Source organism: Ylistrum balloti, unplaced genomic scaffold (genome assembly GCF_031769215.1).
Source record: "Ylistrum balloti isolate Yb309-2 unplaced genomic scaffold, AGI_CSIRO_Ybal_v1 Utg369588, whole genome shotgun sequence".
Classification (NCBI taxonomy): domain Eukaryota; kingdom Metazoa; phylum Mollusca; class Bivalvia; order Pectinida; family Pectinidae; genus Ylistrum; species Ylistrum balloti.
Genome location: NW_026781875.1, coordinates 672,912 through 700,365, shown reverse-complemented (window position 1 = coordinate 700,365; position 27,454 = coordinate 672,912). Strand labels below are relative to the sequence as shown.

Below are 27,454 nucleotides of genomic sequence, written 5' to 3'. Positions count from 1 at the left end.
CATCTTTGATGACAAAATCACTTTTGTGTCATAATGCACCTGTTGACCGATCCCAATTGCTTGCAAGAGTCGAACGTCATCTCTTATGTTTACGTTAGGACCGATTTTGGCGTCATCTGGCATTCACATAAGTCACCACAGGAACGTAACGCATCCTGCAATAGATCATTCGTGGTCATTATATTGGGAACTGAATTGTTTACTGACATTTTAAACGGCAATATCATATCGTTATGTGTTTAAATCTGAAAATAATAATTACAATTTCTATTTAAACAGAAGATGGTTATAAAATATATGTATTTGATCGCTGGATATTGTGAATCAAAATCTCCACTTTCGATAAAGTTTTTGGATTTCAGATTTATGCATTGACCAAAAATATAAAATATTTTCTCACTGATATTGTCTTGACTTTCTATAGATGTGTGGGGAAAACTAGGCGAAATGAAAATAGTTATATACGTTGAACAACCTAGCTTGCTTTTTTGTATTAGAAGTAAATATAGGCCTTATAAGTTCCGTTTTTTTGGGAGATATACATTAGTCTATTTATATCTGGAACACGAGTTTTCACTTACATATACATGTCAATCTATCATGCCTTTCACCTTTTGAACATATACACTAACACTGTGTTACAGTTACACCGTTTGTAAACTTCTACTCATGTCTTAATTTATCAATTTCTACTAAAAACATTTGTACTTTCCATAAAGTGATCAATTTCTGTGAGAGATTGAAGGAAATATATATAAAATCAAATTACCAGTACACAAAACATCCTAATAATACCGCTGTAACTTTGAAAAAACGACCCGAATTGAAAAAGGACCTCGATTTTCAAAAGGAGTCAATTTTCAACGTTACACCGCATTGTTCTTTTAGACAGATAACCACTTTGCCGTCAAAGTCTCCTTGTTTATGTGGAAATGTAACACTTCGAGGTATAAAGGTATACGTCACATGGACGAATAAAACACATGGAAATATCGACTGAAATCAAACCTAAATCGACAAAACGGGGGCAAAACAACATAATATTGACGATACGTGGTTTATAAAAAGCGACTTACTTTCGTTTTTCATATATTATTTGATAAAAATAGATAAGGATAATTAATGGCAAAGTTGCAAAAATAGCATTGGAACATTTATACACACTGCTAAAGACAAACATATTCTATTACCCCATTTCAAGAGTTGTAACTCATAGATTGTTATGGCCGTTACAATGATATATTTAACATTGTAATGTTGGACGTGTTTAATGGTCGTTGGGAAACCCTTGCTACAATCTGACATATACAAACATTGATTGACAAAGGTTAACATATCTATTGTCGAGACTCGTCAGTAAAACTCTGTTCCAAATGTCGAGAAGGGAAAGTAGAGGTAATAAATATCGGCCTAGGAAATTTAAAAGTACAGAAAGAAACGAACAGCTACCACCTTTGATAAATCAACATGATTGCACATTGATAATGTCTTTAGGTACAGGGATTGATTCCGAACTTAGCCATTTGTTACCATTCTGACGTAACAGGCACTGTTACTGAAAGCCTCAGGGCAAGACAATTTATCAGACTATCAGCCAGTCTGGGAAAGTATTTATACAACTACAGCATGACGTTATGTTATAAAAATATCTGAAGTAAGGACAATATCGGATATTAGTATATAAAACTTTATCTATATGATAAACATCATGTATAATAGTGGCCCTCCTATCAGGCAAAATTTGAATACAACTTAGTGGATATATCAAAACAATAACGGGATGGTAGTACATCATTGTATTTCAATATTCAAAAATGGCGATTACGATAAAAGTGTTTTAACGAAGTTTACAAAATTACGCCATCAATTATTTATCTAGGTTTTAAAACAAAAGATTCCAAACAGAGGTCATGACAGCACCAGTTTATGCTTATTCTAAGTACTATATAATGACATATCGTAATGATCCTTCTACACTTTTTTCTGCAGATATAATGGAGAACAGATGTGATTGGTTATTAAGGAGACAAACTGTCCTAGTTTTTACCGACAGGCGAGACGTACGGATAGCTGGAGTGTTAAGACGAGTTCCTGTCCTACATGGTATATACATGAATCATATTTCACCGGACCGGAGACATTTGATGTATACACTAATGAGAAAGTGATTATATGTGTACTGGAATGGATCATGAGATATGTAAACCTGACAGCTAACACGTTACCGCTGTGTATAGCAGTAAGGCAAGGGGCTAAATGTTTGATGGTAAAGCTCTCAAGCATTTCCGGAAATAGTGTCATCATCATTGACTAGTAATATGTCAAACAGTGTCTGACATCAAACTTTTATCAGATTTTAATTCAGCAATGCAATTTCTGTTACATTTTTGATGCCTTGAACCAGCCTCGTAAACTGCTTAACTTACGATATTCTTTATATACTATCTTATTAAAACGTGATACTCTTACAGAGTAAATTTTTTTAGGTTAAAAAAAGGGAAAGACATTTAAAGACATTGAGATGCGAAACAAATGTCTCAGACAGGAAGATTAACCATTGGTGATACAGAAGATTGATTAAATGGCTCATCTGAGAAAAATTTACATTCACCTTTAAATTATGTTACAACATTCCCCATTAAATGTTTTAATTATTATTTGTATGATAACGTGTTAATGTTCGCGGATGATGTGATGGATTTTTCACTTATTAAACTGTGCTATACTATAAAATTGTTTAATTTCATGGGGATAATATTTTGCTGTCGTTCCAATTTGAGATAGTTGACAAGGATCTCAAATTTCGCGAATATCTTATACATTGGTACCCCTGTATGTAGGCACTTAAGTAAGATTTCCTAATATTTTGAATTCGTGTTGTCATGGATGATCGTCAATAAACCGATATTTAATCGTCACGACTATAATTCACTGTACGGTATATTAATACATTATCATGATTATGCCATTTACCTCTTATAAATTCTGTCATAAAAATACCGGAAATTACCAACATGTCAACATAATCATAATCCAAACTCAAATTCTATAAAACTAGGAAATACCAACATGTCAACATAATCATAATCCAAACTCAAATTCTATAAAACTAGGAAATACCAACATGTCAACATAATCATAATCCAAACTCTAATTCAATAAAACTAGGAAATACCAACATGTCAACATAATCATAATCCAAACTCAAATTCTATAAAACTAGGAAATACCAACATGTCAACATAATCATAATCCAAACTCAAATTCAATAAAACTAGGAAATACCAACATGTCAACATAATCATAATCCAAACTCAAATTCTATAAAACTAGGAAATACCAACATGTCAACATAATCATAATCCAAACTCAAATTCTATAAAACTAGGAAATACCAACATGTCAACATAATCATAATCCAAACTCAAATTCTCTAAAACTAGGACAGAAACAAGAACATACCTGCATGTCAACATAATCATAATTCAAAATCAAATTCAATAAAACTAGGACAGTAACAAGAAATTACCAACATGTCAACATAATCATAATCCAAACTCAAATTCAATAAAACTAGGCCAAAACATGAACAAAAAAAACTTACACGAGGAGTCTTGAAAAAGTGCAATGAGAATAAAGGCCAGTAATTAATGTCATGTTCTCAAATGACAACAAACTATACAAAAACGGAACCAACAGGCAAACTAATGAGCATTACACACGTCCAGCTTCATATTACACAACGGAACCAACAGGCAAACTAATGAGCATTACACACGTCCAGCTTCATATTACACAACGGAACCAACAGGCAAACTAATGAGCATTACACACGTCCAGCTTCATATTACACAACGGAACCAACAGGCAAACTAACGAACATCAAACACGTCCAGCTTTATATCACACAACGGAACCAACAGACAAACTAACGAGCATCAAACATGTCCAGCTTCATATCACACAACGGAACCAACAGACAATCTAAGAAACATCAAACACGTCCAGCTTTATATATCACTACAGAACCACCAGGTATACTAACGAGCATCAAACACGTCCAGCTTCATATCACACAACGGAACCAACAGACAATCTAAGAAACATCAAACACGTCCAGCTTTATATCACACAACGGAACCAACAGACAAACTAACGAGCATCAAACACGTCCAGCTTTATATCACACGGAGAAATAGAATATTCCACGATCAGATCAACACGGGAGCCAACAAATCTTTCAACCTCAAAATTAGTAGGTACTTATTTGTAATTTAAAAAAGAGCCTTTATAACCTACTGTTAGCTAATTACCTCGTTACAAAGTGGTTGGTCATACCAAACGGCGTCTGCTGCTGAAATGGGCGACTTTTCGGTCTCTGGTGCCATGTGATAACGCTGTGAACGGATACAAACAAGGTACGTATGTAAGTAGGAATAACTGTGATAACGCTATGATACAAAACACAAAGGTACGTATGAACAAAACGCTGTGATACAAAGGTACGTAACATAGGAATCACTGTGATAACACTGTGATACACACAAAGGTACGTATGTAAGTAGGAATCACTGTGATAACGCTGTGATACAAACAAAGGTACGTATGTAAGTAGGAATCACTGTGATAACACTGTGATACAAACAAAGGTACGTATGTAAGTAGGAATCACTGTGATAACGCTGTGATACAAACAAAGGTACGTATGTAAGTAGGAATCACTGTGATAACACTGTGATACAAAGGTACGTATGTAAGTAGTAATCACTGTGATAACACTGTGATACAAAGGTACGTATGTAAGTAGGAATCACTGTGATAACACTGTGATACAAAGGTATGTATGTAAGTAGGAATCACTGTGATAACGCTGTGATACAAAGGTACGTATGTAAGTAGGAATTACTGTGATAACACTGTGATACACAGGTATGTATGTAAGTAGGAATCACTGTGATAACGCTGTGATACAAACAAAGGTACGTATGTAAGTAGGAATCACTGTGATAACGCTGTGATACAAAGGTACGTATGTAAGTAGGAATCACTGTGATAACACTGTGATACAAACATAACACTGTGATACAAAGGTACGTATGTAAGTAGGAATCACTGTGATAACGGTGTGATACAAAGGTATGTATGTAAGTAGGAATCACTGTGATAACGGTGTGATACAAAGGTACGTATGTAAGTAGGAATTACTGTGATAACGCTGTGATACAAAGGTATGTATGTAAGTAGGAATTACTGTGATAACGCTGTGATACAAAGGTACGTATGTAAGTAGGAATCACTGTGATAACGGTGTGATACAAAGGTACGTATGTAAGTAGGAATCACTGTGATAACGGTGTGATACAAAGGTAAGTATGTAAGTAGGAATCACTGTGATAACGCTGTGATACAAAGGTATGTATGTAAGTAGGAATCACTGTGATAACGCTGTGATACAAAGGTATGTATGTAAGTAGGAATCACTGTGATAACACTGTGATACAAAGGTACGTATGTAAGTAGGAATTACTGTGATAACACTGTGATACAAACAAAGGTACGTATGTAAGTAGTAATCACTGTGATAACACTGTGATACAAACAAAGGTACGTATGTAAGTAGGAATCATTGTGATAACACTGTGATACACACAAAGGTACGTATGTAAGTAGGAATCACTTTGATAACGCTGTGATACAAAGGTATGTATGTAAGTAGGAATCACTGTTATAACACTGTGATACAAACAAAGGTACGTATGTAAGTAGGAATCACTGTGATAACGCTGTGATACAAAGGTACGTATGTAAGTAGGAATCACTGTGATAACGCTGTGATACACACAAAGGTACGTATGTAAGTAGGAATCACTGTGATAACGCTGTGATACACACAAAGGTACGTATGTAAGTAGGAATCACTGTGATAACACTGTGATACACACAAAGGTACGTATGTAAGTAGAAATCACTGTGATAACACTGTGATACACACAAAGGTACGTATGTAAGTATTCATTATTGTGAGAAGTGTTAGAAATATGTGTTCTAAGCTATATAAAATATATAATGATACAACGGATCTTTATACAAATATCTTTTCAAGTTTTTGATGAGAAAAAATTAATGTTAATTCGCGCATCGACTCATACCTAAATTTAGAAGCAATCAAAATCTTATCTTTGTGGTGTTGATAACAAGAATTTGTACATAAAAGTCATCATTTCAATAGTGAATACTTAAATTCGTATATAAGCCTTTGCATTAATTACTTCCTGTATGATATTCATGCGAGTATAGATTGGTTCACAGTATAAGAATGGCATGAACAAAATAAAGCAAATGATAGTCATCATTTACATCTGATCAATCACTTTTATACATGTTTAGTGCAGGTGCCAAACATTTCTTTAAAAGTACGTAAATTAAAAGTCTGTAGCGACGTCTTGATTATCATCTAAACATTATAATTTCAATATGCTTTTCATTATCGTCATTTACCTCTGACTGAGGCACAAAATACATGAACAAAATATATCTGCAGTGCAGTGTACTTTACGCATGCGTGTCAATAAAGCAAGTTACGTATAGCATTCAGCGCCGGGAGGTGTTAATTAGCTCGTTGTTGTAGACACTCTCTGGTCATTTAGTGACAGTCTGTTTAATCGCAATTCTAAAACATGTAAACTTATATAATAACACCATCAAGCTCAGATCAAGCTGAGACACAGTTTGAAGTTAAAACAATGATTTTTCAGTCTTTTTGTGATCGTCATTTCCCCTAAATGTTCTGGTGTATTCCCTGTCTAATGACGATATACGTGTAGTATAGTATGAGCTGTATAACAATGCTGTATACTTTGTCCTGTATAACAATGCTGTATACATTGTCCTGTATAACACTGCTTTATACTTTGTCCTGTATAACAATGCTGTATACTTTGTCCTGTATAACAATGCTGTATACTTTGTGTCCTGTATAACAATGTGGTATACTTTGTCCTGTATAACAATACTGTAAACTTTGTGTCCTGTATAACAATGCTGTATACTTTGTCCTGTATAGTAATGCTGTATACTTTGTCCTGTATAACAATGCTGTATACTTTGTCCTGTATAACAATGCTGTATACTTTGTGTCCTGTACAACAATGTGGTATACGTTGTCCTGTATAACAATACTGTAAACTTTGTGTCCTGTGTAACAATGCTGTATACTTTGTCCTGTATAGTAATGCTGTATACTTTGTCCTGTATAACCATGCTGTATACTTTGTCCTGTATAACAATGCTGTATACTTTGTCCTGTATAACACTGGCGTATACTTTGTCCTGTATAACAATGCTGTATACTTTGTGTCCTGTATAACAATGTTTTATACTTTGTCCTGTACAACAATGCTGTAAACTTTGTCCTGTATAACCATGCTGTATACTTTGTCCTGTATAACAATGCTGTATACTTTGTCCTGTATAACAATGCTGTATACTTTGTCCTGTAAAACAATGCTGTATACTTTGTCCTGTATAACAATGCTGTATACTTTGTGTCCTGTATAACAATGCTGTATACTTTGTGTCCTGTATAACAATGCTATGATTTATTTATTGAAGCTGTTATATATTTGTGACGCTGTGATATATTTGTGATGCTGTTATATATTTTGTTGACGCAGTGATATGTTTGTGACGCTGTTATATATTTGTGACACTGTGATATATTTGTGAACACTGTGATATATATGTGACGCTGTGATATATTTGTGACGCAGTTATATTTTTGTGATGCTGTAATATATTTTGTGATAAATTTGTTGACGCTGTGATATATTTTGTTGACGCTGTGATATATTTGTGACGCTGTGATATATTTTGTTGACGCTGTGATATATTTGTGACGCTGTGATATATTTTTTGACGCTGTGATATATTTTGTTGACACTGTGATATATTTTGTTGAAGCTGTGATATATTTGTGACGCTGTGATATATTTTTTGACGCTGTGATATATTTTGTTGACGGTGTGATATATTTTGTTGAGGCTGTGATATATTTGTGACGCTGTGATATATTTTGTTGACACTGTGATATATTTTGTTGACGCTGTGATATATTTGTGATGCTGTGATATATTTTGTTGACGCTGTGATATATTTGTGACGCTGTGATATATTTTGTTGACGCTGTGATATATTTGTACGCTGTGATATATTTGTGACGCTGTGATATATTTGTGACGCTGTGATATATTTGTGACGATGTTATATATTTTGTTGACGCTGTGACATATTTTGTTGACGCTGTGATATATTTTGTTGACGCTGTGATATATTTTGTTGACGCTGTGATATATTTTGTTGACGCTGTGATATATTTTTTGACGCTGTGATATATTTTGTTGACACTGTGATATATTTTGTTGACGCTGTGATATATTTTGTTGACACTGTGATATATTTTGTTGACACTGTGATATATTTTGTTGACGCTGTTATTTTGTTGACGCTGTGATATATTTGTAACGCTGTGATATATTTTGTTGACGCTGTGATATATTTTGTTGACGCTGTGATATATTTGTGACGCTGTGATATATTTTGTTGACGCTGTGATATATTTGTGACGCTGTGATATATTTGTGATGCTGTGATATATTTGTGACGCTGTGATATATTTTGTTGACGCTGTGATATATTTGTGACGCTGTGATATATTTTTTGTTGACGCTGTGATATATTTGTTGACGCTGTGATATATTTTGTTGACTGTGATATATTTGTGATGCTGTGATATATTTGTGACGCTGTGATATATTTTGTTACGCTGTGATATATTTTGTTGACGCTGTGATATATTTGTGACGATGTTATATATTTGTGACGCTGTGATATATTTTGTTGACGCTGTGATGTATTTTGTTGACGCTGTGATATATTTGTGACGCTGTGATATATATTGTTGACGCTGTGATATATTTGTGACGCTGTGATATATTTGTGATGCTGTGATATATTTGTGACGCTGTGATATATTTTGTTGACGCTGTGATATATTTTGTTGACACTGTGATATATATTTTTGTTGACGCTGTGATATATTTGTGACGCTGTGATATATTTGTGGCGCTGTGATATATTTGTTGACGCTGTGACATATTTGTGACGCTGTGATATATTTGTGACGATGTTATATATTTGTGACGCTGTGATATATTTTGTTGACGCTGTGATGTATTTTGTTGACGCTGTGATATATTTGTGACGCTGTGATATATTTTGTTGACGCTGTGATATATTTGTGATGCTGTGATATATTTTTGACGCTGTGATATATTTGTGATGCTGTGATATATTTGTGATGCTGTGATATATTTTTGACGCTGTGATATATTTGTGATGCTGTGATATATTTGTGACGCTGTGATATATTTTGTTGACGCTGTGATATATTTTGTTGACGCTGTGATATATTTTGTTGACGCTGTGATATATTTGTGACGCTGTGATATATTTGTGATGCTGTAATATATTTTGTGATAAATTTGTTGACGCTGTGATATATTTTGTTGACGCTGTGATATATTTTGTTGACGCTGTGATATATTTTGTTGACACTGTGATATATTTTGTTGACGCTGTGATATATTTTGTTGACGCTGTGATATATTTGTGATGCTGTGATATATTTGTGACGCTGTGATATATTTTGTTGACGCTGTGATATATTTGATGACGCTGTGATATATTTGTGACGCTGTGATATATTTGTGGCGCTGTGATATATTTGTTGACGCTGTGACATATTTGTGACGCTGTGATGTATTTATGACGCTGTAATATATTTGTGACGCTGTGATATATTTTGTTGACGCTGTGATATATTTGTGACGCTGTGATATATTTTGTTGACGCTGTGATATATTTGTGACGCTGTGATATATTTTTGACGCTGTGATATATTTGTGATGCTGTGATATATTTGTGACGCTGTGATATATTTTGTTGACGCTGTGATATATTTTGTTGACGCTGTGATATATTTGTGACGCTGTGATATATTTTGTTACGCTGTGATATATTTTGTTGACGCTGTGATTTATTTGTTGACGCTGTGATATATTTGTGATGCTGTGATATATTTGTGACGCTGTAATATATTTTGTTGATGCTGTGATATATTTTGTTGACGCTATATATTTGTTGACGCTGTGATATATTTGTTGACGCTGTGATATATTTTGGTGATGCTGTGATATATTTATGACGCTGTTATATATTTATGATGCTGTGATATATTTGTGACGCTGTGATATATTTGTGACGCTGTGATATATTTTGTTGAACGCTGTGATATATATGTGATGATGTTATATATTTGTGACGCTGTGATATATTTGTGACGATGTGATATATTTGTGACGCTGTGATATATTTGTGATGCTGTGATATATTTGTTGACGCTGTGATATATTTGTGACGCTGTTATATATTTTGTTGACGCTGTGATATATTTGTGACGCTGTGATGCATTTATGACGCTGTAATATATTTTTGACGCTGTGATATATTTGTGACGATGTGATATATTTGTGACGCTGTGATATATTTGTGATGCTGTAATATATTTTGTGATTAATTTGTTGACGCTGTGATATATTTTGTTGACACTGTGATATATTTTGTTGACGCTGTGATATATTTTGTTGACGCTGTGATATATTTGTGACGCTGTGATATATTTTGTTGACGCTGTGATATATTTTGTTGACGCTGTGATATATTTGTGACGCTGTGATATATTTTGTTGACGCTGTGATATATTTGTGACGCTGTGATATATTTGTGATGCTGTGATATATTTGTGACGCTGTGATATATTTGTGATGCTGTGATATATTTGTGACGCTGTGATATATTTTGTTGACGCTGTGATATATTTTGTTGACACTGTGATATATATATGTGATATATTTGTGACGCTGTGATATATTTGTGGCGCTGTGATATATTTGTTGACGCTGTGACATATTTGTGACGCTGTGATATATTTGTGACGATGTTATATCTTTGTGACGCTGTGATATGTTTTGTTGACGCTGTGATATATTTTGTTGACGCTGTGATATATTTGTGACGCTGTGATATATTTTGTTGACGCTGTGATATATTTGTGACGCTGTGATATATTTGTGATGCTGTAATATATTTTGTGATAAATTTGTTGACGCTGTGATATATTTTGTTGACACTGTGATATATTTTGTTGACGCTGTGATATATTTTGTTGACGCTGTGATATATTTTGTTGACGCTGTGATATATTTGTGACGCTGTGATATATTTGTGACGCTGTGATATATTTTGTTGACGCTGTGATATATTTGATGACGCTGTGATATATTTGTGACGCTGTGATATATTTGTGGCGCTGTGATATATTTGTTGACGCTGTGACATATTTGTGACGCTGTGATGTATTTATGACGCTGTAATATATTTGTGACGCTGTGATATATTTTGTTGACGCTGTGATATATTTGTGACGCTGTGATATATTTTGTTGACGCTGTGATATATTTGTGACGCTGTGATATATTTTTGACGCTGTGATATATTTGTGATGCTGTGATATATTTGTGACGCTGTAATATATTTTGTTGATGCTGTGATATATTTTGTTGACGCTGTGATATATTTTTTGTTGACGCTGTGATTTATTTGTTGACGCTGTGATATATTTTGTTGATGCTGTGATATATTTATGACGCTGTTATATATTTATGATGCTGTGATATATTTGTGACGCTGTGATATATTTGTGACGCTGTGATATATTTTGTTGAACGCTGTGATATATATGTGATGATGTTATATATTTGTGACGCTGTGATATATTTGTGACGATGTGATATATTTGTGACGCTGTGATATATTTGTGACGCTGTGATATATTTGTTGACGCTGTGATATATTTGTGACGCTGTTATATATTTTGTTGACGCTGTGATATATTTGTGACGCTGTGATGTATTTATGACGCTGTAATATATTTGTGACGCTGTGATATATTTGTGACGATGTGATATATTTGTGACGCTGTGATATATTTGTGATGCTGTAATATATTTTGTGATAAATTTGTTGACGCTGTGATATATTTTGTTGACACTGTGATATATTTTGTTGACGCTGTGATATATTTTGTTGACGCTGTGATATATTTTGTTGACGCTGTGATATATTTTGTTGACGCTGTGATATATTTGTGACGCTGTGATATATTTTGTTGACGCTGTGATATATTTGTGACGCTGTGATATATTTGTGATGCTGTGATATATTTGTGACGCTGTGATATATTTGTGATGCTGTGATATATTTGTGACGCTGTGATATATTTTGTTGACGCTGTGATATATTTTGTTGACACTGTGATATATATTTTTGTTGAGGCTGTGATATATTTGATGACGCTGTGATATATTTGTGACGCTGTGATATATTTGTGATGCTGTGATATATTTGTTGACGCTGTGATATATTTTGTTGACGCTGTGATATATTTGTGACGCTGTGATATATTTTTTGTTGACGCTGTGATTTATTTGTTGACGCTGTGATATATTTGTGATGCTGTGATATATTTGTGACGCTGTGATATATTTTGTTACGCTGTGATATATTTTGTTGACGCTGTGATTTATTTGTTGACGCTGTGATATATTTGTGATGCTGTGATATATTTGTGACGCTGTAATATATTTTGTTGATGCTGTGATATATTTTGTTGACGCTGTGATATATTTTTTGTTGACGCTGTGATTTATTTGTTGACGCTGTGATATATTTTGTTGATGCTGTGATATATTTATGACGCTGTCATGTATTTATGATGCTGTGATATATTTGTGACGCTGTGATATATTTGTGACGCTGTGATATATTTTGTTGAACGCTGTGATATATATGTGATGATGTTATATATTTGTGACGCTGTGATATATTTGTGACGATGTGATATATTTGTGACGCTGTGATATATTTGTGACGCTGTGTTATATTTGTGATGCTGTGATATATTTGTTGACGCTGTGATATATTTGTGACGCTGTTATATATTTTGTTGACGCTGTGATATATTTGTGACGCTGTGATATATTTGTGACGCTGTGATATATTTGTGACGCTGTGATATATTTGTGACGCTGTGATATATTTGTGATGCTGTGATATATTTGTTGACGCTGTGATATATTTGTGACGCTGTTATATATTTTGTTGACGCTGTGATATATTTGTGACGCTGTGATGTATTTATGACGCTGTAATATATTTGTGACGCTGTGATATATTTGTGACGATGTGATATATTTGTGACGCTGTGATATATTTGTGACGCTGTGATATATTTATGACGCTGTGATATATTTGTGACGCTGTGATATATTCGTGACGCTGTAATATATTTGTTGACGCTGTGATATATTGTGACGCTACTTTGTAAATGTTCTGTTATGTAAAATATCGTAAGATCGAAAGCGGAAGTTCATGAATTTCAAGACGGAATGTGTTTCGTGTGTGACGTATTCGGTCCTGATATTCTTTGTATAACTGAAATGTAGATATTAAACTCTAACACTAATCTACTCGCCCTCACACGTACACACAATGTTCTAGACTACACCGTCCCATCACTTTTAATGGTAACTCACATTTTACACGAGTTGTGCCCAGTAGAGAGAATAACGGCGTTCTCCTGATACGTGACGTCATAGACAGGACACATGTCGCTCTTTCTGCCTATGGTAGTGATATTCACCGCTGGTGAGGGGGAGAGAGCGGTTGGTTAGTGGGATACATGCAAATTTTACAGAATTGTTATTAAAAAGGTGCAGCTATGACACTTTGGTTTGTTGTTGGCGCGTGCTTAGCGTGCGCTCATCTCAGTAACATTTGATCGCTTGACTTATCTGGCGAATAATTAACGCAGATGGACAAAAGTGCAGCAAAGTAATGTTTTTCAACATTTGAACAATTAAGCATAAGCGCGTGTGATCAAGCTGCTACAATGGATTGTAAGTTCTCTTACCATAAGTTTGAATTAGTTAACTTTATATTATTGATAAACCAGAAAAAAAAGATATGAAATACATAAATGGACGCTAATTATGTAGATATCAAAAATCTTTGGATGTAACGAAGTATTTCCGGTTGCAAAAAGCGAAATATGCAGTATTCCTGTGTTTCTCACTTACCAATATAAAATGTTAAAACGATGAGGAATATCGTGCAGTACAAATGTCCATTACCCGAATTAAGTAACAAACACAATACTTACATCTCCAATGTCCCTCTTTTTCCAAAACTAATTCTCGTGCTTCCTTTCTCGCAGCTGCTTTCCATGCCCCTGTCCCACCCATGCCTTCCATCCATGAAGCGCCAAATCCTCCAGGGTTTGGTCCTTGTGTTCTACGTAGTGCTTTCGGTTGTATCTGAGCGCCCGACTGAGGTCCTGCGGTGTCCGACGCGGTTTGTTGTTCTCCCTCACCTTTGTTGAGTCCGGCTCGGTTTCCTGCTGCTTCAAGGAACGTTGGTTGTGTGGTGCGTTTTGTGTTAGCATCTTTATGCGGTGGATTGGGACTATATTCTGACCACGAGTTCGATGTAGTACTAGTACTAGCCTTGTCGGTGCCTACTTGAGACTGCACGATGTTTTTGTTTCCTGCAATATTCAACCCATTGTTCTCTGTCTTGATAGCACTTTGATTCACAATTTTGTTACCTTTAGATCCCTTAGGAACCTTTACATATTCCTGGGTACTTGACCCAATTTCTTCCACTGGTCTCGCCTCTCCATTCACACTTTTAATCTCCATTCGATGCGCCCCAAAATGAATATCGTTAGCTCTTCCTGACGCGTGGAATCTTGGGTAAGGTGTCCTATTTTTGGTATTTTCTAACTTTGTGTTCCCTAATAATGAGTTTACCGATGGTGATTTGGCGGTTCCAGGGTCCCTGATGTTGATTATGCCGTGTATATTTGCATTGCTATTGAGAAGTACTTCGGCATCAACTCCATCTACGATACTACCATGACCCGGGGCCATATCAATAGTATTAGGATTTTTACCTAAGACAGACGTTGACGACATTCTAGCTATGACGTCATTCTTTGGAACTCCTTTCACGTGTTGCCCTTGACCTTGACGATTGGCCCTTTCAATATCACGGAGTAAGTTAATTACTTGGGGATTATCCGATGATAATGTGTTATCGATGTTTGTGATAAGCCCACTATTGCCTCGGTTTCCCGCAACACCCAAACTGTTCTCTGTTGTCATCTCAATGAAGTGCTTGATCACTGTGGAGGGGTGTTGTTGATCGAGCAGACTCTTGATTTTGTTCAGATGCTCGTTGTTTCCCGTGACTTGTTTACCGACAGGTTGAATGTTGTTATCCTGTCTCCATGGATGTTCGTTGTTATTTGATGGCCGGATTACAGCAGGACCAGTATGAGATGTTTTTGAATTCGGATTAATGACCGGAAATGTACTCGTCTCAACACTACGACTTCTTGCCTTATTCGGTATTGCTCGAGAAACGTCTGGATTAGATACCCGTTGAGTTGCTCTGCTCCCTTGAGGTACTTTTGTTGGTTTTGGTTTGTAGATGAAATCCCCTCGGTGAAGGCTGTTTCCCCAATCATTTGTTTTGAGATTTGGCACACTGGCATCGGATACGTCAAGTTTCATTGCTACAGTCACGTGATCAGTATCGGTCCTGGTTGGTCTTTTACTGACTCTAGTACCGTCCACTACAGGTTTCTCTGTGACGTACTCACTATCCATAGGACGTTGTCTAGTGTTGTGTTCATTAGGATACACCTGTCTCCCTCTGCCTGCAGGTTGTGGTAAAGACGCACTATTAATATCTTTGAAAACGGGTTGTTCACCTTGGTATGGAAAAGAACCTGTTGGTTTCTGGTTGGGAAGTTTGTTAGATCGAATCGGCTGTTTACTTGATCGTACTGGTGGATGACTTTGACCTTTACCGGAAGGTGTCGCATCAGATGCACGCTGAGGTAACTGATCTGGAACTTTTGGATCGACATTGTTAAGTGTTGACGACCCCGAAGGACCTCTCCACCTGGGCTCTACAGGTCGATGAACATTGTTTCCCGGTTTCATATTAACACGTCTTGGCTGTTTATATGGAGGCTGATTTGAGGTTCTGCCATTCCAGGGATCCATCTGTGCACCCCGCCTGTCTAGTGTGTTGTCATTCAGTCGGGCGAGACCGGACGACCATGTCTCTTTATTTCTTTGATTATTCTGCCACTTGTTCTGGTTTTGGTTTTGGTTTGTGCGATGCGATGGTTGCCATGGCTTCTGTGTTTGAATTTCTGGTGGGTCAACCCAATTATCATTCGGATATTGAGGTGAACTTTTTGTCCTCAATGGTTCATGCACAGGCTGTTCCTGGTTTTGTCCACTAGGTGGTGCTGGTCTTACCGGCTGTTTTATCCATCCGGAAGTTGACGCTGCATTAGCCGAAGTAGGGTCAGAATGCTTCATTGGAGCCGATTCTGGACCGGAAGTAGAACCTGGAATGCCCAAACGGTTATATAGATTTTGTCTGATCACAGATGGGCTACGTCCAGTAGGGGTCGCAGTTCTCACCCAAGAAGGAGACCGCCCTCCATGAAAACTCGGTCTAATCGATGGTTCCTGTCTTTGCTGCTGTTTGTTATCTAACACTGCTTTTGGTTGATTGTTGATTGGTGTTGTATCCAGCCATGCATTCCTCTGCACATTTTCGTTAGGAATGCGCCCAATATCTGTTCGTATCACAGTATTAATATCACCATTTTCAACAGGGCGAGGTCTCGTTCCAGGAAATGCCTTTCTTTTGTTTTCAGGACCAGTGCCCGAGTCAGATTTTGCCTGACCTTGGTTTTGGGTCTGTTTTCTGTCAGGAGAACCATTAAACCAGGACTGCCGAGGTTTGATGCCATTTCCTTGACCGCTTCCATCAACAGAACTAGCATATATTGTCCATCCGTTTTTATCAGTTGCGTTATTTCGATATGGTTTCTGACCTATATTCACCCAACTTCCAGGTAGTTTAGCATCCGTTGTTCTGCTTCCCTGTCCAGTCTGATGCGGTTTGTTCGTCTTTGTCGCCATTCCACTCTCCCATGTATCCACTGTCGCTTTGTTTACTTTTGGAGCTGCTGTTGTCGTTCTATCTTCCATTTCATACTCTCCTGTAGAATGTCCGAGAACGGTAACCCTTCCACTAGTAACGGAACCACCTGGAGATTTTGTCGTTAGGTCCTCTGCTTCGATCTCATGTTCTGTTGTCATTGTCTTGGCATTTGAGACTCCGGAGGGTGTAGTTCGGTCCTCTACTTCAACAGGTTCGTAGTCCGTACCCATTGATGGTGTTCGAGCACGCCCTTGTGGCAGTCTACCGTCGGCTTCATATTCACCCGTTTTACCATGATTTTGGGCATTACTGTGACCTTGACCTCCAATAGAGTTACTTGTCGGGGTCACGTCCTCAGGTTCATACTCTTCTCCTAAATTGTTTTGTTGTTGATGACGCTGATAATCTGCCCATGAACGATATCTGTGCTGTCCATTTTGACCTCGACCTCTAAGTTGACTTCCTTGACCTCTGTGAATACCCTGTTGACTTTGCTGATGATTGGGACTACGTTTTTCGTAATTCAGTCCTTGGTTATTCTGCATGTTCTGGTTCCAGTGCTCTAATCCATCTCTATTTGATCCGTTTCCGGTCCATGTCGAAGATCCAGATCCGGATTGTCTCGGTGAGTTTTCACCGGTATCGATCCCATTTCCGGTTCCGGATTCACCATTGTACACATATTCCTCTCCTTCATTGTTAGAGGTCCTTCCTGACGGCCGGCTTTCGAACCCATTATCAAAATTCTGATTATCATTTTGTCCATTTTCTATATAAGTACTGTATGTACTCTCTTCAATCGGGACTGCTATCTCCTCACTACTGCTATCGTCGGATTCGTCGCTGTTATCGGCGGACTGAACAAAGCGACCATACCGCCCCTTTAAAGAAGTTCGGTTCTGATTTGTTTGTTGTTTTGGTAAAGCGGTGCTACTTATGTCCTTATTGTTAAGGTCGTATTTATCAAGGTCTTCCATATTTGACCAAAGCCATTTCCAGCCTCCACCATTACCAAGTCCGAATCCCCACTGACATTCCACAGGAGAAAAACCTGGAATAACAGCATTACTTCGATACTCAGTAACATACTGACATAGTGCAAAATTAGAAATATCAACAACGACACACTGCAAAATAAAAAAAACAACAACAACAATGACATACTGCAAAATAAAAAAAAACAACAACAACAATGACATACTGCAAAATAAAAATATCAACAATGACATACTGCAAAATTAAGAATATCAACAATGACATACTGCAAAATTAAGAATATCAACAATGACATACTGCAAAATTAAGAATATCAACTATGACATACTGCAAAATACAAATGTCTTAAGATATAAGTTAGTTCTTCTGATAAATCATGAATTGTTCTACCGGGATTTTGATATTTAAAACAATCCTTTCATGTCCTCCACAATTTTGGAAATCGGTCATTTCACGAATTCTGTGAAAATAGACTTTTGATGAGAACAAGTTTTGAGAACAATGAAAACATCCGTATTCATGTCAGTACAGTGTATGTATATAAGTCTGATCTGAGAACGTAGATATCGGGAAAAGGTTCTCATAAAATAGATATTGATTAGTACGTAAAGATTTTCTGTAAAAAAAAAAACCACGATATATTACTGATTAAATGCATTGAACGGTACGTAACTAGAACATGTTTTATAGTAAAACAAACAACAGCTAAAAATGCAATTATATATTGAAATAAAAAGAAGTTAATGAACACATAAGTTAGAAAACCTATTGGCAAACTACACAAGCATAGTATCTTTTTCAGTTTCATTGTTGATGCTTTGTTACATATCTTAATTCACAATTCAAAATGTCGACTTACCAATCCATGATTTTACAGCAGTGTGTATTTACATATACTGACGTTTCTAAATCACACTGTCTTTTCCTCAATTATAACGGGCAAATAAATAAACTTTAACTGATACTACATCAAATCACGATGATATTATCGGGAAAAAATATCATTCTTCAAATCTATATCCGAATTTTACTTGGTGTTGACCTTGATGGGCATCAGAAATGAGATATTCTGTGATTATTCCGTGACTTCATTTAAACTGATAAAGACTGGGCCAACATTCCTGCGGGAATCATTTCATTTTCTCGTCAGATTTACACAAACATTATTTTTGTTTGATTCTCATGTTCATTTTTAATACCAAACACCTGCCTAAGTAAGGGATATAGCATTTTACAAGTTTGTATTCTTATGTCGCTCATACTGTTGAAAATTGAAAAAATGGAAAGTTAAAAAAATAAAAATGTGAAATAGTTGATTACTATCATTGGATATTACACCAGAAATTCAATGTCACGTGATTACTATTGATTTATTCATCATTCCAAATATATTTCCATGTTAATTTCAACACTCAGTATGGTTAATGTTAAAAAGAGATATGTAATTTGTAATCTAAAATCAAATATCGAAATATCATAAGTCCATTTTTTGCAAAAGCAATAACACAATGTAAAAAAGGAAAGGATTGATCATTTTCGGAGTATCAATTTATCAAACTGGCGAAATCTTTCTCAAGGATGTGAATGCTTATGTGTCAATTATGTCTGTGATTGACATATCATCTGTGGACTGACACCAATACAAACAGGTGTAAATTCCAGGTATCGTACATTTTGTTTACGCTTTAAATTTTATGGTCTAACTGGTTTTTTTTACATCGTCATCAATTAAATCACTAATACAGGTTAAAATATTTTGCTAACTGACTATATATATATCTGATCGTTATACAAGATACCGTGATCCTCTAGCCGTGACGTCATACATTTACAAATGAAATGGACAACTTCCGGTGACATGGCCGCGGTGAAAAGACGAAAACTGACATCTATGTGTATCAACCAATTAAAACCAACAACAAAAAAATTACTTTTTGTTTAATTTATGATCCATAACCTATACATTTGTATTCTTGCTACATTTAAAAAATATCTGTATCAGAAATGAATGAATGATGACCTTTCTATTTTGATTCAGGAAACAGTTTACGACATGGATGAGTCACGTGTTTTGCACTACCTCTACTCAATAAAAGATTGGTGTGATTATGTCCACGGAGTGATTTCTCCGACACAAAATTAATGATATGGTATAACCCAAGGATGCATTTCAAATTATTTGTGTGTTATACGAAATAAAGATCAGCGCACAAGATTTGCGGCAAAGTTATAATTATTAAAACCAAATGGTACATAAATCAATAACTTCGCTGGAAGATATAAAATGTATATACAAGTAAAAATATACAAGTTCTTATTAAGAAAGGTAAGCAAAATTCTATAATAGGAATTATGGTTTTTTGTTTAAATTATCATTTCTTTATGTCCCAGCATTTAAGGACTTTATCTCCGAACCAACCCCCCCCCACCCCCATCAAAAAAAAAAAAAAAAAAAGATTTAATGTGCTGTCAGTACCTGACGTCTGTCCTGCTGAGGCCTCGAACCCGCGACCCAGCAGTCGAGGACTCGCACCAAAGACGGTATGACGCTTTTACGTAGTAATAATGTAACAATGTCTTCCACGCATTCTTTTAATTTCAAGTGTTAAAATAACGTGATTTTAACTATGCTTTTATTGTTAGAATCACTACAATGATTTAGAACAATCATTTCAAAAGGATATCAAATAGACATTCGCAGAACAATTTCTGGTCGTTGTCGTTTATGTCAGACCTTATGTCAGACCTTATCGTACAGCACCAGCTACACTATGGCAGGTGTCATGGTTGATGTTCGGGAGTACATGCTTTCACTTCTGTAAATTTCGATGAATTAGAATTCCCTTTGATCTGTTTTCGTCATTTTACTAAAATTAACTCCGTGTTGTATATGTGTCACAATAAAACTCCTGCATCACGAATCGCCGACAGGTGAAATTGTTTTGCAGTATATGGCGGTCATGTTTTAGAAATATACTTTGTGACTAATCTGTCATTAAAATCGTTTGACAACGCTTTGAATAAAACATCACATTAGTAAGAATGATATCCATTTAAGTAGATAATAACACGATCATTTAGATTTAAATTATTTCTCCTCTTCGATAAATATATCATACATGTCAAATATCCGATCAAATATTCAAAAACATAATTTTGGAGAACTCTTGTGAAAAGGTGTAAATGTAAATCAATGAGATATCCTTAAATCAAATGATGTTATTCTCAACCAGCGCATTTAAGTGATGAAAAAAGTTGTCTCCTGCAAGGTTTTACAGAAAATTATTTTTCACCACCATACAAATTGGTGTTGGTGAGTGAAATGAATAACATTTTTTGGTGAGTGAAATGAACGACACCTGATTGTGAGTGAAATAAACGACACCTGTTTGTGAGTGAAATAAACGACACCTGTTGGTGAGTGAAACGAACTTCATTTGATGAGTAAAATTAACGACCCGTCTTGATGAGTGAAATAAACGACATCTGTTGTTGAGTGAAAGGAACGACACCTATTAGTGAGTGAAACGAACTTCTTTTGATGAGTGAAATGAACGACATTTGTTGGTGAGAGTAAAGAATGACATTTGTTGGTGAGGGTAAAGAATGACATTTGTTGGTGAGGGTAAAGAATGACATTTGTTGGTGAGGGTAAAGAATGACATTTGTTGGTGAGGGTAAAGAATGACATTTGTTGGTGAGGGTAACGAATGACATTTGTTGGTGAGGGTAACGAATGACATTTGTTGGTGAGGGTAAAGAATGACATTTGTTGGTGAGGGTAAAGAATGACATTTGTTGGTGAGGGTAAAGAATGACATTTGTTGGTGAGGGTAACGAATGACATTTGTTGGTGAGGGTAAAGAATGACAAATCTGAGTAGAAACTGGACCCAAACGTGTTACGTATATGTTATGTCAAAACTGCAAAAAAAAAAAACGAGTTTTGACTGCTGTCAGGCACTTTGAGCCCACAAATCTACGTATTAAGCCGAACACGATCCTACAACAGACATTTTATACAGGTAAAACATATCAGTCGATAATATTAATACTGTAATATTTCACTGCGAAACAGATTTGTAATCAACTGTGTCATAGAAAAAAATTAAAATTATCACCGAGTTCACCAAGAAAAAGTGGAAATATGAAAAAAAATCGAATGTAATATATTTTCAATATCTATTCAACTTCAAACTCAAAAGAAGATGGAATAAATTCTTTACTGATGATTCAGGCTTTTCTGTGTCGTTTTTCATGACGATATGATTTATTAAACTAAACAAAAGCACGTGACCTACATCTATGTATTGTTACAACATCCGGTGTGGTGCCTTGTTATAGTTGACACGTGTATGTTTGGTTATAATGTATACTCCTACACAAAATAAGATATTTTTTTATATTTAAACGATAGAATCCATACATCCTGTGACATATCTACATCGGGTCATTTAAAAAAGATAAATGACAAACTAACCGTTATTCAAGCACTACTGTTGTCGGTTTACGGAAATGTAGAGGATAGTAGGACGAACAGATCAGTTTACATTTCCATTGTGCGACAATAACAAACAAATACATGATAAGTTTAATAGGGAAATATTCCCAGATATCATAACGGACTAATCAGTATTATAGATTGTGATTTATTATTCTTAATAATTAACACAAGCTCTGAAAACAGTACTGAACTCCTCGTCAGCTCTGTATTATCATATGTATGTATTATACTTCACCGGTAAAACTGGGCGACTCAATTTTATCGTGATTAAATTTTTCAGACAACTCTTTACACCTTAATGTTAAGGCACCAACTCCCTCGACATGACAGATATCCGTTACTGGTTTTCTTAATTAAGCGTTAGAAACCCTTAGTGATGACTACAGTAGCTAATTTGGCAGCCATGATGCTGTCTACAACGTCATGGTCAGTGTCTTCAGCTGTATTTTGGTGAGCGCTGCGCGGAGATGTAGTTCATAACTTCAACAGAAACCACCGCAATTTCATGAAATTTCGAAAAGAAACTTGCTCTATATAACACATAAAATTGTTTTTTTAATTATTTTTTTTTCTAAACGTAACTTTAAAATAAATTCAGGAAACGATTCTGTCGAGTTAATGCAGGTGTTGAATTACAGCTATTTATACAGTGTTAGACGATTTCGACAAAGATAGTGCCAGTTGTGGGATAAAAATCATGGAAGGTCACCACGTAACATCACGTGTCAAATCGGGAACGCAAATTTTCTTCGAATTAAGATCAATTATCCATCGATATGGCCTGATTTTATTCCGATTAAAAAATGACAAACCATTTTATTTTAATGCGATTTTTTGAGAGTCCAATGTTACAAAATCTTGAGACACCTTTCTATATTCAATTTTCACTATAAATATGTGTTTATTTTATTGTAAATTGATGTACATAAATCTTTTACCCCTAGACTGATAAATTCTTGTACACTGTAACGCATTTATCAAGCCTTCCATTTAAGATTATAAAACACTGACGTCATTACATCAATCTATTGTTAATTCTGTTGTAGAATAGACACCTAGTGGATAGCTAGTGGTATATATATGTCTGAATGATGAAGCATTGATAAATAGGTTTTTTTCATTACTGAACATTTCTGACGTAATCTGGCGTCAATCTAAGATTTGATTTAGTTATGTCAGACCTGGTGAGAAATTCCCAAAATAAAAAGTTTATTGATTTTCCAGTAACCGTGTCCTATTTGCATTGCTGACGTATAGGAATTGTCCAGTGTGCTATTCTTTACTGTAAACAAGACAATAAGGACAGACTCACTAAATGTAAAAACTCATCACGAGTCGTACATCAAGTGAAATTTCGGTTCCGAACAGTGTATCACAAAATTATTGTCTTTTTTTAGAATGGTTATTTTTGTAATATCCAGCCAATCGTAAGCCTTGTTACACTTCTGTTTTGTTTCTTTATCTATTGTGTTTTTGTTGTATTTAGCCAATCAACGACGTTGTGCTATTTTCACTTCTGCCAACCAACAGTGTTGTTACATTTTTGTTCTACTTCTGCAAAGTTTTTTCGCAATTTGCAATATTCAGCCAATCAGCGACGTTGTATCATTTTACAATGTCTTGTAATATATTCTAAATTTAGCGTTACATTAACATGTCGTCGCACTTTTTTGTAATAGTTATATATACCACAATCGTTATGACGAACTGTACAATTGGGATTGTCTTAATAAGCTGCCGGATATGTAACGACTTTTTTAAGTTATCTGATTTGTTTGTTTCACATGTAGTGTCCAGTCTTACCTTGTTTCATAGATAGAATGTTTTAAGAGGAAAAGATAAGTCACATTTGTACTTCGGAACTGCACTGATGTTTGTGTTCAGATAATTATGCATCCTACACAGACCGAGATCATGTGATCAATCAGTATATTATAATAAATAAACGTAAATGTTTCCGGACTCAATGGTCCGGAAATTATTATCTTTTTTTTAATTCTATGATCTATTTTAACAATTTGTTGTTCGTAATAGGTTTGATTACGCTTCAAAGTGGTAAATTGACAGTTTTGCTTTTAAATAAATATTTTTTTCGCTTGATAAATGACTTCCGAATGAAATGAAAACGATTGAAAATTAAACCATCGTGTTATCAGAGATTCAGGCAATATGGTATTTTGTTTTATTTATACTAATTATAAAACGTGTACACGTTCCTATTGGTTAATATTTATTGGATAAAATAAAGTTTCAACTTAATTTACTTCCGAATTAGAAATATAAAAAACTGAGAACATGCTATATGTAACTCTTTGAAAAATTGAAAATTGAAAGATCGTCGGAGCAACGTGTATACGGCCGGAAACCTGGCGTTAATCGAAGCTACTCGATAGAATGAACGGTCAAGAAATTGACCAACTGCAACATAACACAAAATTTCAATACATCATTTATATGGAAACTACAGTCTTGCCTTATGCCCGTACACCACCTTATTGCAACGGTCAAGCGTGTTACCGACTGACCATATCCTACACGCCTTAACTCAAAACTAGTGTAGCATCACTCGAGACCATTGACCATAAGTCGTTTATCCTGAGGCTATATTTTACAGAAGGCAAGAGAATGATAATGGCATAGAAAGGTTCGTTGACCACTGGTCAATTTTGGCGGGAGATTGTGACCAATAGGTGCTCAGGCGACACTTTGACATGTGACATGTGCAGTGTACAACTAAATGTTGTCCTTGCTGACCCGGAACAGGTCTTTATTGTAAGGAAACGCCAGCTAATCACTCTCCAAACATGGCACATATCTTCGGACAGCCCATTTCATAAATTAGTGATTCAACACGAGGTCTGTGTTCTATTAAAAATGGTACCATTTAAAAGCGCGAGAGAAATAAGAGACCTTTGCCTGGGTCGGTATTGATTATTCTCGGCCCCCAATCGACTATCAAGCCTATCGCTGTATCATGTACGGATTGAGTGAAACGAAGGGCGGTAACTCTGAAAAATCAAATTGGAGCAAGAATGTTTATATGCATGCTGAGTATTGTTAAGAATAATTACACAGAGTGTGAAATGATTTTAACTAAAGCCACAATTGAAAAAATACATGAAAAAAAAAGAAAAATGAAAAAAAAAATCCTAACATCTTGATCATGAATTTTATATAAATGGGAACAGATTGCTATCGATTCTTTATATAAATCATTACATATACGTTTGATATAAAACAAGCAATTATATATAGTAACATCACAAAATTTTGATGTAAAATTGTGTGAAGCGTTTGATTTTTACTAAAAAAATTGCGCCTGTTTTAATCCAAAATTTGACAAATAGAAATTCAAACACAATCTGGATATACGTTTAACTAGTATTTTGCGTCTGTTTCATTATTGTGACTCTGTGTATGCTTGATTATGCATTGCAGGTATATATATGATGAATAGAATCTTAAACTTTCCATGCCATGTTTTGTATACAAATCTGTACATATTTATCCTGAATACATTTATTATTATTATCACCATCTTAATCACGGGCTGATGTCTGTGTGTGTATCTGTCTGTGTGTCTGTCTGGCTGTACATAACAAAAAAATTGTACGTGAGAGTAGATTTGTGGTAATCAAACCTGAAACACACTAAAGTATAACTTTACGTATCCACAAACACGCCAAGCATCATATAGCATAAAGAAGTGTACCAAATATAGCCATCTCTTACTATCACTTATGTCCTGCTTGAGTTTCATCTACCAATAACCCGGATGTCCGCGGATATAATATTTTATCTTCAAGACAGCTTCTCCTTATGTCAATCCTCGCATTAAGTTTAAATTGATATTTCAAATAAATCTTTCAGACCGGGCTTTGTTATGCTACGTAAAAAACTGTTCGTAACTTCTTGTACAAAAGACACGCATGTGATTAGAACTCTTTAATACCAATTTGGAGTTACAGTAGTGAAGTAAACAACAGCTGTTTTGCGGAAATAATGTTTAGGCGGGTCATAAATCTGATCATCGCTAAAGTGACATCGATGTTTACAATATAGACTGATAACACGATATTCATCATATTGTTTTATATCATCACGGACGATTATAACAAGTTCATTCGTTCATGAATTTCATCATTAACGTATAATTATGCGGATTTTTCTGTCATAACCTTTGGATATTCATACAGCCGTGACGTACCGCAATCGGCCACTGACCACGCGCGTTATTGATAAGGAAATGGTCAAGTTATGACAGTATCATCGATGACCAATACACTACGTATTGTCCGTGACAACTTGTAAACAAGGACAGCATTGTTAGCTTTACTAAACATTTTCTTTAAGACTTTGCTAAATTAACACTGATTTGTGTCATTCTCCATAAAGATCACATTCATATGGTGAATGGGCTTTCGCTAGAAAATGTTTGAATGATTGACGTTAAAACAGTGACAGTTCTCTTTCTTGGATGAGTAAAATATTGACAATGATCACAGACCTGTCTCTTTCTGTTTAAATAACAAATAGTTTCCGAACGAGGTTTTGTGACAAAGATAACGTTGTAGTTGCAGTCAGGTATGGGGGCATGTGACGTCATACGTCAAAAACCTGTGACGTCATCATAATGCGTCTGACAGAGTTCCTGTCAATACTAATTGAGGAAGGGTGTGTTAGTTATACATACATCATGACTGTTGTCCATCCTCTGATCGAATTCTCATTTGTTTTGACCGTTAAATCT

The 27,454-nt window shown here is 35.4% G+C and overlaps 1 protein-coding gene across 1 annotated transcript; it reads right to left on the bottom strand.

Annotated features, from left to right (window-relative positions):
* Positions 1-112: 112 nt before the first annotated feature.
* LOC132544458 (uncharacterized) lies at positions 113-15,149 on the bottom strand. The gene is made up of 4 exons (XM_060208058.1): positions 14,336-15,149; positions 13,710-13,818; positions 4,314-4,397; positions 113-155 (listed from the first exon to the last, which is right to left on the bottom strand). Exons 1-4 carry the CDS (start codon positions 15,147-15,149, stop codon positions 113-115), a joined length of 1,050 nt encoding a protein of 349 aa, XP_060064041.1.
* Positions 15,150-27,454: the final 12,305 nt, after the last annotated feature.

Excerpts from the sequence above, each read along its gene's own strand:
- LOC132544458 (XM_060208058.1), bottom strand. The coding sequence starts at position 15,149 with ATGTCGTCAACGTCTGTCTTAGGTAAAAATCCTAATACTATTGATATG. Across the intron at positions 4,398-13,709 it reads GGGCACAACTCGTGTAAAAT|CGTTATCACATGGCACCAGA; the intron begins GTGAGTTACCAT and ends ATCCGTTCACAG. Across the intron at positions 156-4,313 it reads ACCAACCACTTTGTAACGAG|GATGCGTTACGTTCCTGTGG; the intron begins GTAATTAGCTAA and ends GATCTATTGCAG.